General features: G+C 40.7%; 1 protein-coding gene across 5 annotated transcripts in view; it reads left to right on the top strand.

Moving 5' to 3' along the window:
- sh3rf1 (SH3 domain containing ring finger 1) overlaps nucleotides 1-13,982 on the top strand; it is a 149,040-nt gene that overhangs the window by 85,130 nt on the left and 49,928 nt on the right. For all 5 annotated transcript variants that reach the window (XM_048528191.2, XM_048528195.2, XM_048528193.2 and 2 more), the window contains one exon: nucleotides 13,660-13,935. In XM_048528191.2, the coding sequence (XP_048384148.2) occupies nucleotides 13,660-13,935 (276 nt within the window). The remainder of the gene's footprint in view (nucleotides 1-13,659; nucleotides 13,936-13,982) is intronic.

Here is a 13,982-nt window from a genome sequence, read left to right on the forward strand (position 1 = left end):
TTCTTGTTTTGCAAACATTTTGTTACCGTGCTTGGTAACATCCTCGGTGCAGCCTCCGATGAAGTGTCGGTGAGCTTTCCTGCCTGGCTTTTAAACTCTGGGGTCCATTGAGATGGATTGCCTCACTTCTGGGTTTCCTTCTTAGTGGAATGTATATGGGATCTTGTTCAATATGTTTATTAATAGCCTGCTTCGTGGAGTGCCATTCTTCTAGGAATTCTCGTGCCTGTCTCTACCTAGCTTGCCCCAGTCGATCTGGTGGTTCTCCTTGCCCATGTGGATTGAGATGAGTGAGTATTGATGCTGCCTTTTTGTAGCCAGGTGGTGTTCATGTACTCTTGTTGTTAGTTTCCTTCCTGTTTGTCTGATGTGGTGTTTCTAGCAGTCTCTGCAGGGGACCTTGTAGATGACATTGATCCTGTCAATGGTGGGGAGTGGCTCTTTAGTTCGGGTGAGCAGTTTTTTATAGGGTTGACGTCGGCTTATGTGCCACTCTGTTGCCCAGCGGTCGTAGGAGTCTTGTGGTGAGTTCCAGTGTGTTCCTGATACAGAGTAGTGTGATGAGTTTGTCGGGGTGTGTAGTTCCTTTTGGATGCTGTTCGTGTAGGCATCTTCTGACCCAATTCTTTAGATATCTGTTATCCTTGAAACTTGGAAGAGGTATTCATCATCTTCTTGGTGTAGTTCTGTGTTGCTACAGTATGTTGCCCTTTTAAATAGTGTTTACATGCAACTTTGTGTGTGCTGGGATGGTTACTGTTGAAGTTCAGTACCTGGTCTGCAAGTGTGGTTTTTCGATGTACTTTTGTTTGCAGTTCCCCATTTGTCTTGCGCTGTACCATGATGTCCAAGAATGGGAGCTGTTTGAATTTCTTCTCCTCTCTAGTGAATTTTATTCCGGTGAGGGTATTGATTTTAAGTTTTGTGTGCCCCCTCTAATGTGGTCCGTTTAATGATAAAGGGTCATCTACATAGCGTATCCACAGTTTTGGTTGGATTTGTGGAAGGGAAGTTGTTTCCAGTCTTTGCATCACTGCTTCTGCTAGGAGTCCAGAGATAGGTGAGCCATTGGGTGTCCTGTTGATTTGCTTGTATATTTGGCAGTTGAAAGTGGAGTGGGTGGTGAGGCATAGGGCCAGTAGTTTTAGCATGTTATCCTTTGAGATGGTTTCGCTGGGGTCGTGCTCTTGTTCTAGTAGTGTTGTTATTATTTCCCTTGCTATTGGTATGTCTATTGATGTGAATAGGGCAGTGGCATCAAATGATTTTGTGATCTCTTTGTCCTCTATCTTTACGTCTTTGGAGTTATGGAATTCTTGGGCTAAAAAAGGTAGCATGGGATGACTTGTTGACTAGGTGCCTGAGTCACCTTTGTATGTTTTGGCTAATCTGTGCGATGGAGTGCTTGATAGTGAGACTATGGGACTGAGGAAAACTTCCGGTTTGTGCACCCTAGGGAGGCCGTAGATTTGGAGTCTGCTGATTCCTTCGGGCTTCATTCTGAAGAAGCCTGTTTTGTTGATCTGTTCTGTTTGTTTAAGTCTTTGCAGCGTGTTGAGAATTTTGTTGCCTAGTTGCGGTGTCAGGTCAGTTTGAATTGGCCTGTATGTGTTCTCATCAGCAAGCAGTGCTTGTGCCTTGGAGATGTAGTCCCTTTAATTCACTATCACTGTCATGTGCCTTTTGTCTGCAGGTAATATAGTGATGTTCTTGTCCTCTAATCCGTCCAGGGCCTGTCTTTCCCAAGTGATGAGCTCGCTCCTTCTGGTTAATGTCGGGAATACTGTCTGTCTTGTCGTCTGTTGTGTTTCTCCATTGATACTGTTGGTCTTGAGTGTGGCTAGGAATTCTGTTTTGTTGGCGTCCCTGTGGTTGTAGTTCAGTCCTTGGGTGAGAACGGCTTTTTCCATGTCTGTCCGTTTCCTGTCGGAGAGGTTTCTTATCCATGTTTCTGTTCTGTTGTTATCTTTTTTGTGGGTATGTGTGGCTATCTTGTCTTGCAGAGTCTGTCTTTCCTTAGTTCTAGTGGTCTGTTGGCTGATGGTAATGGCTCGTTCCATGTCAGTTGTCCAGTCTTGATTAGTAACTTCCAGGAATAATGCTTTTGGTGCATAATTTCTCTGTTGTATTTGTGGAGCCAGTTCTGTGTGTCGTTTATCATTACTCTTGCCATCTTGCACTTGTTTTGTTCTGCTGTTTTCGGGGCTTGAGTGTTGTTGATGGGTGGTTTCTACTTCACTCTGCGTCATAATACCATGTTCCTGAGGCATCCATGTAGGAAGTAGAGTTGGTCGTGGGTTGCACTCTCTTGTTTGGTGTAATTTTCCCATTTTCTTGCCAATTTGAGCATGTTGTCCCTGTAGGTCTCTAACATTTTGGAGTAGATTTGTAGCTTGGATTGTGGGTGTTGAGGTTGGTTCGCTCACTGAGCTGGTTTCCTGTTTCACAGACATTTCGTTACCGTGCTTGGTAACCTTTTCAGTGCAGCTCCGATGAAGCGTCGGTGTGTTTTCGCGCTTGGTTTTTCAACTCTGGGGTCCATTGAGATGGATTGCCTCAGTTCCTGAACACAGGCCAAGCAGCATCAGAAGAGCAGGAAGAAGGGTCCAGACCTGAAACGTCAGCTTTCCTGCTCCTCTGATGCTGCCTGGCCTGCTGTGTTCATGCAGCTCTACACTTTGTTATCTCAGATTCTCTAATATCGGCAGTTCCTACTATCTCTGCCTTTTCTCACTTATTTCTGCCTTTAAGGCACTCTTTTAAAATCTACCTTCCTACCAACCTTTTGTCACTTGGCCTAATCTCTGCTCACGTAGTATGGAATCTCATTTTAATTTTATGTTGTCTCTGTGAAGAGTCTTATAAAATTTTTTACTGACGTTGAAGATGCCAAATGAATACAAGTAGTTGTTGAAGTGAGAGGTTTGTGGAAATTGTAACAATAAATTGAAGTAGTAAGTGAGCAATAGACTGAATTATATCAACTATCACACAAGTGTACTTAGATTGCATTCTGCAATACTAATCATGTTCTCTTGCCCTTTAAACTGTCCCTTAATGTACTGTGTGAAATGCATTACTGAGGAAAGTGCAACAGCAACATAACATTTAACAAAACCTCATTCTAAGTGGCCTTCCTGCTGTAGCTATTGTGAGGTAGAGTACAAATTGCTTGACAATATTTCAGAAACTCATGGGTATTGTTAGCCGCCCTAATAACTTCCGGTAAGTACTTTAGCCATTCCAGACATGAATTCATGTCTCTGTTTTTCATTTGCCCTCAAACTCTTTTCAATTAATGTGTGCTAACGTGAGGGAGAAGCAAGGCAATACCACTGATGTGAACAGCGTGAGCAGCCTTTTCGAAAGGCAATTTTCAATGAAGACCGATTTTGTTCGGGTAATGAGTCATGCAAGTTATCTCCTGGACCAAAGAAGTGGGAGAAACTATTTGTCAGAAGTGTTTGCCTGCATTGATTTATTTGCTGCTTTCAAGAGGTAGCATATTTGGGTTGGATTTGTGTGTTGGATGAGTGATGTAGTATTTTCGTATCCTTCCTACCATATTTAATTTCATACATTCACAAAGTTTTTGATTTTCTTCCCTGCTTCTGTATCATCAATACTGGAAATACACTACTTTTCGGGTAAGGTACATTGTCTTAGATGTTGAGCAGAATTCCATTTTCTTGAGACATGTGTGCACGGTGTGCCAAGTGGTATCAGTGTTTTCTGCAGTGCAAGTCCTTGTTTGCTCTCACCAGCTGCTACCAAGTGAGATGGCCCATTTGGCATGAATTATTGGCAGCATTTTTGGGTGGAGTTGCACTCATCAAAAACCAGGTTAAAACTGATCCTAAACTGTTTCTTTTGTTGGAACTGTTAAAGCAAGCAGGAAATTAAATTGATTAAAATAAAGCATGAAGTGTTAAAAGATCATTGCTTAACCTTGCTGCATCACCAAGGCACCGGTGTGCTCAACTCATTAATGTTTAGTAGACATTGAATTATGGTTTGCTCCATATCAAGAAATTGCCTTGGCACACTGAAGTACATTGTGTCAGCATAGTTTTTTAAAAGGTAACTCTCACCTGATGCTGATTACTTAACATACTTTTTAAATTAGTGACTTTAACCTCATTTGTCACCACCCATGTATTCATTACACACACTCAACACTTCAATTGGATGACATCAGCATTGCAACTCAATATCAAAATCTGATATGTGTAATTTACTGTACAGTCGCCTTCATTCGTACGCTGTGATGACCACGTTCAGGTGACGTCTGACTGTTTGATGGCATTGACCCAACTGCAGTTAAAATTCTGTAAAGAAACTTTGAACTATTTTGTCAGGTGAATTTTTAAAAGATGATATTGATTGCATATTTAATCAAATTTTCTCATAGCTTACAGTGTGAATTTCCTTTACATTGTTTTAAAATGTTTGCAGGTTTTATCATGTTTTATTTATAATCTTTTGAATCGTAGTGGAAAAACCTTTACAAGCCTCTTGCCCCGTGTTTCAGGAACTTGACTGCATTATAGAATCACCTTCAACATTCACGATGGCTTTCAACTTTTTTTTCTTAAAAGGGAACTGAGACCTTCATAAATTGTTGCAGTGTGCACCCTTTTAAAATCATCTTATGCACAGTGGTCCGTCAGATACGCTTTTCAAAGATGCAATGAAAATAGGTTCCATTACCTTTTGGGCAGCAAAAGAACTACTCTAATGTTATACAACAAGAACGGAATTAGTATTTTTGTTTCCAGGAGTTATTGATAAGTACTGTTGGTTCAAAGTTGTTGTTGTTGCCCTTGACAAGACTAATCAAAAGTGTGAAGCAACAAAGTGTTGACCAATCAAATATGAGTTCATTCCACTGATGTTTTTAACAATTGCCCACTTGAATCTTATAATTCAACATTTAAGTAGAATGGAGTGATTATGAAGTTGCTGCTAACGATTTTGGGAAAGTTATGTTTGAAAGTAGATTTTCCTGTCTTTTAATGTTCAAACAATAAATGTAGGGCTGAAGTGTCCACTATTGAATGCACAGTGATCTTTGTATTTTTGATTTAATCTCCATAAATAAAATGAAAATTAAAAATACTAGATGGGGAAAAGCTCACCCTTTGAAGCAGACATGCAATGAGAGACGAATACTGTACAGGTAGTTCTGCTATAATGCATGTTTCGTTAATGCAAATTGGCTGTAACATTAATGAATAAAGGATACTGTTTGGTTAACACAAACTTTCTGCTGCACAGATATGGTGATTTTCTATAGTGTGAGGCTATGCAAGAGCACATTACAGGAGAACTACCTGTTATACTATCAGCAAGGCAGTAGTTTTGACAACATCTGTGAAGAGAGAGAGAGAGAGAGAGAGACAGAGACAGAGCTCCAAAGAAGGGCTATATTGGATTCTACCACACTCCAGATTTTAATCACTTGCTGCACTCAAAAGTATTGTCTTTGATTCTTTTGTTGATTGTTTAACATCATGTCCCTTGATCTTGATGCTTTGACCAACAGGAATGGTGTCTCCGGAAATGAATACTTCTATCAAATCTCCTCTTAACCTTGTCTTTTCCAAGAATTTTTTCATTTTGTCTGTGTAACAACAGTTCCTTAATTCTGGAATTGTTTTCATGAATCCTGCGTGCACCCCTTCTCATAGCTTCACATCCTTCATCTTGTATGTGCCCAGACTAGAGACAGTATTCCATTTGAGGCCAAGCCAATGTTCTAAGAAGACTTGATGCAACCTCCTTGTTTTTGTACGCCTCACCCCGCCTGAGGAAACCTAGGATGCCATATGATCTCTCAGCCTGTCGTGTTAGCCTCAGTGGTTTATTTATCCATACAACTTTGTTGTTCTGCACCTGCTTGAGTTAATGGAATATGGACAGGTTTAAGCAATACTACAATGCAGATCTGAACTCTTACAACCCTGCCCCACACATCATGAATGGTGGTGGATAATTAAACAGTTATGAAGGAGGAGGCTCCACAAATATCCCCATTCTCATGGGAGATGAGAGACACCAGCACATCGAAGTGAAAGACAAGGCTGAGGTATATGCATTCATCTTCAGCTTGAATTGCCAAGTGGATAATCTATCTTGGACTTGTCCTAATCGTTACATGTGCCAATCTTCAACCACTTAGATTCACTCTGTGAGGAAATGGCTCAACGCACTGGAGAATGTAAAGGCAATGGCCTTGAAAGCATTCTGGTGGAAGAGCTTGTGCATCAGAACTTGCTGGTCAAGATGTTCACTGGCATCGATCAGGCAATGTGAAATTGCCCAGGTATGTCCTGTGCACAAAAAAAGGACAATTCCAATGTGACCAATGATCGCTCCCATCAGTACAATGTGATAAAAGGGACTAGGTGGCACATGCAAAGCATTAATCTGCTCACTGACTCATAGTTTGGTTTCCATCAGGGCAGCTCAGCTCCTGGTCTCATTGTACCCTTATTTCAAACATGGTTCAAAAGGCTGAATTCTGAGAAAAGCTGAGAGTGATTACTTTGATATCAAAACAGCATTCCACCTTAATACATCAAGGATCCCTAACTTAAATGGAATCAATGGGAATCATAGAATATGTTCCCCTGGTTGGAGTCGTACCTTGCCAGTAGGAAGTTCATTAATGTTGGTGAAGATTGATCATTTCAATTTTTGAAGAATACTGCAAGAATTCCTCAAATAAGTCTCCCAAACGCAACCATCTTCAACTGCTTCATTAAATGATCCTCCCTTGATTTTAATGGTCCAAGTGGAGGTGTTTGTTTGCTAATGACTACATGTTGTCCGCCATTCACAACTTCTCGGGTGCTGGAACAAAACTTTGACAACATTGAGCTGACTAGAATCAACTAACATTTATGTCACAAATGTGAAAAGTACTGGTAACCTCCAACGACATGATCCCTTTATATTCATTAATATTTCCATTGCTAAATTCTAGACTTCCAATTTTCTGGAGGGTTACCGTTGATCAGAAACTGACCAGGACCAGCTAACTTAACACTGTTGTTGCAAGAGCAGGTCAGAGTCTCAGAATTCTATGATGAGCAGCTCACCACCTGTATCCCATGTTTTTTCACCGTCTACAAGGGATAACACGGGAATATAGTGGAGTACTCTTTACTTGCCTGAATGGGTGCAGCTTGAACAACACTGAAGTAGCTCAGCACCAAGGACAAAGCAGCCTGCTTGATTTGTCACCTGTTCACCACATTCAGCATGGACTCCCATCACTATTGATGCATAGTATTTGCAGTGTGTATCGTTGAGAAGATACACTGATCAAGTCTACTTAGACCTCGCTTTCCAAATCTGTAATCTTGACCACTGAAAAGAACAAAGTCAGCAGATGTGTAGGAGCGCCACCTGCCAATTGCCCTGAGAAACAATCAGCCATGATTGAATGGCAGAGCAGACCCAGTGAGTCGAATAGCCTAATTCTGCCCCTAAATCTTGTCCTCTTATGGTCTCCAAGCCCCACACCATCGCTTGGATCTATGTGGCTTCTCCTTCACTGTCGATGTGTCCTTCCTGGAACCCTTCTCTGAACAGCACTGTTCATGCTCTGACCCCTCAACGACAGCAGCAGTTCAAGAAGAAAGTTCACTATCACCTCCAGAGCAATTAGGAATGGATAATAAATATTTGCCCAGGTAGTGATGCCCACTTTCCATGAATGAATTTAAAAAGTCTTCTTTCCGATATATTGAATATTAAGTGAGATTAAACCATGGTGGCAACTATGTAATTCCAGAAAGAAAAGCTGCATTGGGATATGATGAAAATAAGTGTCTTTTTACGAGGGTAGGGGATTTCAATATTGGGGGACATTTTTAAGGTGAAGGGGAAAAGATTTAGTAAGGACGTAAGGGGCAACGTTCTTTTACACAATGGTTTGTGTGTGGAACGAACTTCGTAGAAATGCAAGGTACAGTTACAACGTTCAAAAAATATTTTGGATAAGTACTTGAATAAGAAATATTTGGAGGGTTATGAGCCAAGCGCAGGCAGGTAGGATTAGTTTAATTTCGGATTATGGCCGTCATGGACTGGTTGGACCAAACGGTCTGTTTCCATGTAAGTCTCTGTGACCCTATAATAAAACCGTTTGCTGGTGGGATGGAAAGACCCATCAATGAAACATAAATACCGACATGGTTTAGTTGGACTGAATGGCGTGTTTCTGTGCTGTAGACTTATGTCATTAGAATTGTATTTATGCTAAGATGCAACTCTCACCCTATGGACGTGTATTTGGAGATTACCTGCGAAATGTTTGCTGTGCAATATTGTGTAGAATTCTAATATTTTGTTGAATTTTGCCCATTTTTGCTTTACCTTGTGCATAGTCAAGACTTAGTAAGCGCTGATTTCCATTTATGCACACAAGTTTAAAATTGAGCTAGGGCTTCCTTGCCTGGTAAGTTGGGGGATACACATTGAGTGACAGTGGCATACTAAAGGCAATTAAACTAATTCACATGTGTTTATGACTTGAGGATGAAGTGAGAACTGGATCGCACTGTCTTTCTTTGACAAAATCATCTTGTTCATTTCCCCCTGTCTGGGCCCCTCATGAATAACGGCTACTTCACAAAAGTGCATGATTCCAAGCATCCTTGGATCCATCACTGCAAATCAATGTTGTTAGGGAACAGAAAACTTTAAAAGAATGATTCTGGAGGAGGGATCTGGGGAAGCACTGAATAACAGTGTTACTGAGCACGTTCACAGTTTATGGAGATGAAGTGGATGCAGCTGCTAAAGCTTTGTGGGAGGCCTGAAAACAACATTGGTCAGTGTCCACAGACAGCATTGTAATCAAGTGTTCCTCTGTCTTCAGCTAATTCAGTAATGCACCAGTGAGTGATCAGCATATACACACTAAGAAAACTCAGTTGAGTGGTTAAGAACTTATCCAATGAGCCTTGGTTTGCTACTCCTCCAGTAGATGATTTTGTTTTGCAAAGTGCCAGAGTTTTGAAGGTTTGAGGGATCAAGGTACCTAGAGGTGTGTTTACCTAGAGGTGAGATTGTGTAGGTCAGAGGGGGGGAGAGGGAAATCACCAGAATCCCTGCAGTGCAGAAACCCATAGACCCATAGAATTCAACCCATAGAATCTGCACTGACCCTCCAGAAAAGCATCCTACCGACACCCAGCCCATGATCCCATCTTTGTAATGCTGCAAAGTATTTTGAACATGGCTAACCTGCATATCCCTGGATTCTGCACGGCAATTTTTCATGGATAATCTACCTAACCTAATCCACCCAAATCTTTGGACTGTGTGAGGAAGCTGGAGTACTCTGTGGAAACCCATACAGATGCAAGGGGAGTTTGGAAACTCCACACAGCCACCCAAGTCTGGACTTGAACCTGGGTCCCCGGTGCTGTGAGTCAGCCCTGCTAAACAGTGTGCCACCGTGCTGCCCTGTCTGTTTGCAAGGGCTAGGCAAAATAAATGTGCTGGATCTAGCAACCCTTAGGTTCTGCTGTCCAGTCCTGAGGCTGGGCAATCTGGATCACTGGTGGATAAATTTAAAACCGTACGTGTGAAAGAATGTCAGCCTCACTATCGCATGATTAGTTGTGCCCTTCTTTTATTTCACAACCTTATCACATCGTGGCTTGTCAAAATGATTTAGTTGCAAGTAGTTATTTTTAATAAGCCTTGTACACAGTGACCCCTTACTTGCAAATACCAATTTCAATATAAAGTCAGTGGCTTGCTTGGTCCATTTACCTGCTCAAAAAAGAGGTTGCTTAGGAACAGGGGTAGGCCTGCATTGCATTTCAAGATCATGGTTGTTCTAATTGTGGTTTCAACTCTGTTTTTCTTTCTGCAGCCCATAATCTCTAACTAACTTCAATAAATTCAAAAACCCAACCTGCTTTGCTTTCTGAGAAAGAGAAGTTCCACAGACTATCAGCCCTCTGAAATAAACAAAGATCTCGTCAGCTCAAAGACAATTGTCAAATGGTTTATTCTTAATTTGTGAGCTTCAGTTCGAGTCTCCCCCACAAGTGGAAATACCCTCCCCGTTTTCACCCGATCACGACCCCTCAATCTTTGCAGCTTTGCTAAGATTATCTCTTGCTCTGCTATGTATCAGCATAGGGCCTGAACCTGTGCAGTCTTTCTTGATAAAACAAGGCATTTCTGATTATAAAATAGAGGATTTTGTGATTTGATTTCTTGTTTTGGTCCATATTAGTGATTGCAATGGAGATGAATTGTCCCATTTCTGGAAATTTTTAAAATAATAATGTTCATTTCCACAAAGCAGAGTGTGACAGAACATATTTTTTGTACATGCCTGGATTTTGGCAGCACCCCGTCAATTGAAATACTTGTCTTCAATACAGACTTCAGATATTTTGATTTATGCAGATCAAACTGGGCTGAATGCTTGCTGCCAGCTTTTTTTTTGCATTACCAATTCAATGTGTTTCCCACCTATAATTCATGCTGACATCCACATGTCTCATTTAGATAGAGGGCTGTGAAATGAAATATGGCAAAGTGAAAGAATTGGTTTCCAAACAGAAGGTGTTATTTGCTTGCAATAAAGAAGGTGTGCAGAATGAAACAGGAGGAGATAAACTGTTATCACAACTAAATGTCTGTCATTGTCCTTGTTTGCGTATTTTCATTTTCTCGGAATTGTTACAGAGCACATGGAGACCTATTCAACCTGTTGTGGTCTGCATCTGATGTACAAATGAGAATTTCACTTGATGCCATTCCCCCTGGCTTCTTGCTGTAACACTGCATGTTTTTCCTTTTTCAGGTAGCAATCAACCTTTCAAATTCAATTGAACCTGTCTCCTGCATGCATTCAGTGCATTCCAGATCTGAAGCACTCGTTGTATGAAAGAAAAATTTTCTCGAATCACTTTTGCTTGTTTTACCATTTTACCTCTGTTAATATTCTCCTTTAACCCCTTTCTGGAGTGGGAAAGGTTTATCCTTATTTGTATTTGTCCTGACCTATCATGTTCATTAATACATCTGTCACATCTCCACTCAGATAGGACTAGGAGTGGGCCTAAATGGCACTTTGAGCCGATTCGCATGTTAAATTTTCAGATTCAACACACTTCTTTCAGCGAAGAAAATCTGTCCTCTTTAGCTGGTCTGTCCTATATGTGACTCTAGTCCTCCAGCAATGCAGTTAACTGTCCTCTCGGTCACAACCTATGGCCTTGCCAGTAACACACATCTCCCAGGAGCCAGAAAATCCAGTACTAAGTCCTGCGTGCCTTGTGATAAGGTACAATATATCTGAACAGCTTGACTGAAAATAATAAAGATTTGAAGTGGATCTTGATGAGTTTTACAATGAGGAATGAAATTACTGGCACTAACTTTCAATTCCAGATTTTATTAGTTAAATTTAAATTTCACCAGCTTCTGTGATAGAATTTGAGCCCATGTCCTTGGAGCAATAGGTTAGTTTCTGGATTAGTAATCACAGTGACATGACTACTGTCTCTGTCCTCTCACCTTCATAACTATTTATAAATGTCAGTGCAAAAGTGGCTCGCTATTGCTGTTCACAAGCTACTAAAGCTGACCTAGTAACCGAAATTAAAGTCTTTATCTTGTTTGACAGAATTGAGCTATGGAGTTAGGTGGTGGGTGGCAGCCTAGATAATTTCCTAACTATGTGCAAACCAAATACAAGCAATAGAAATGTTAATCAGGGATTCTGGTAATAGAATATATATTTCAACTTTATAACCGGCCCTCATACGACTCCCAACCTCCGTATCAAAACAAAGGCAGCCATAGGCATATAATGGCTCACTCCACCCTCTGGTCAATGCCGCTTGAATGACTCGCACCAAATCATGGTAATGCACTCTCTTAGGAGAGTTGACTTTTTTAAAAAAAAAGACATGGTTAATGTTTGGAGGGGAACATCTATAAATATCTTCTCAACTTCTGAGACAATCGAGGATATTCGAGATGATCGTTGTCACCCATGATGTATCAGTAAATAGCGTTCACTGCCTTGAATTCACTGTCTTGGAATGAGTTGGAAAGTGCTATTTCCAGGTATTTGGCCAGGGCAAAACTTGCAGAGTTCCAACTCTGTCTTGTGTGTCGTTGCCATCATAATCTTGAGCTGCCAGAAGTTCACATTTGGTCCACTTCAAATCTATGATGCACTTGATGACTTGATACTTTGCTGTAAGGCATGAATTCATTTTACTTCTTAACCTGAGATGCTTGTGTACTGTAGTTGTCTTGATTCTAGTGTCCCTTGGAGCTGCATGAAAACCCCAGTGATGAGGTGTAACTTAATCAGTGGACATAGAAATACACGATACTAGTGACATTAGCTATTCATTCAAAGAACAGTTCTACACAGGTTCAGGTCCTCTGACCCACCAAGTCTGTGCTGACGCATGACACTGTTTCTAAACTAAAAGCCCTTTGCCTCCATGTCGTCCACATTCCTCTATTCCATGCCTATTCATGCATCTGTCAAGATGGCCCTTAACTATTGCTATTCTGTTTGCTCCTACCACCTCTACTGGTGGTGCATTCCAATCACTTGTCACCTTCTGTGTAAAAAAAAACTGACCTCTCACATCTCCTTTAAACTTTTCTCCTGTTAGCTTAAATCTACGTTCCATTGTAATTGACATCCCTATACTGGGAAAAGGACTCCCACATTCTATTCTTCCTTTTATAATTTTGTAAGTTCAAGTGAAAACATACTAAGTTTATTGAATCTGACCTCATATCTAATACTGTGCAGACCAGGCAATCTTCTGGTAAATGTTTTCTTTACTCGCTCCACATCCTTCTGGTGGTGTGGCAGCAAGAACTGTGTGCAACATTGCAAATGTAGCCAAACTAAAGTTCAATACTGCTGAAATAGCCTTGATAGTAAATTTTAAATATTGCTTTTACAGTTGGCGAAGTACGCAGTTTATAGTGTCTGGTAAATTCTGGATCTTGTTTGAAGGTTTCAGTGTGTTTTTGAATGCACAATGCTTTGAGGATCCATATTTTGGAAAATGAAGTATCTGTTGTTGGCCATGGACTGAGTGGTACAGTGATCTAGATTCTAGTTGCTGGATCAATATATTTTTCCTTTTGTTAACGGCATTATAATCTAACCCAATTCAATAAGATGATTGTCATGTTGAGGATTTTGAGTGAGTTAAGTTTAGGAAGCATTAATACAAGTACTGGCCAGCAGAATGGGAAAGTCTGTTGCTCAGAGTGTACAGAAGGCTAAAGAAGAAAAACAAACGACTTCAGAACGGCTTCAGCTCCAGCAGGCATGACTGATACTAAAAGAAGTTTTCCTGTGTGCCGTCCACAAGCTGGGCAAAGCTGATAAAGTACATTTGTTTTGGATTATAGGCGCTTGTGGTTCAGGAAAATGTTTCATTCCTTTATATTGACGATTGCATGTTTGAGGAAAAAGAATCACCAGGCGTAGCGAATGGCAGAAATTTGGAAAAGGTAGTGTCCTTCAAAATAGTGTTAACTTTTCTGGATGATTTTGGGAATTATTTGTGATTTGGTATGTAATTGATGGTGATGAGGAATTATATTTGTTAAAATTGTACTTGTATTATGTTTCAGGGTATACCTCAACTACCGTGTGCTAAAGCATTGTACAACTATGAAGGAAAAGAGCCCGGTGATCTCAAGTTCAACAAGGGTGACATCATTATTCTGCGACGACAAGTAGATGAAAATTGGTACCATGGAGAAGTCAATGGTGTCCATGGCTTTTTCCCCACCAACTTTGTCCAGATTATTAAACCTTTACCTCAGCCACCTCCACAGTGCAAAGCACTTTATGACTTTGAAGTGAAAGACAAGGAAGCAGATAAAGACTGCTTGCCATTCTCAAAGGTGAGATCTTCCTTTTTTTCTTAGGTTGTTGCGGGATGTGAGGGTTA

The sequence above is a fragment of the Stegostoma tigrinum genome, chromosome 3 (genome assembly GCF_030684315.1).
Source record: "Stegostoma tigrinum isolate sSteTig4 chromosome 3, sSteTig4.hap1, whole genome shotgun sequence".
Lineage (NCBI taxonomy): Eukaryota > Metazoa > Chordata > Chondrichthyes > Orectolobiformes > Stegostomatidae > Stegostoma > Stegostoma tigrinum.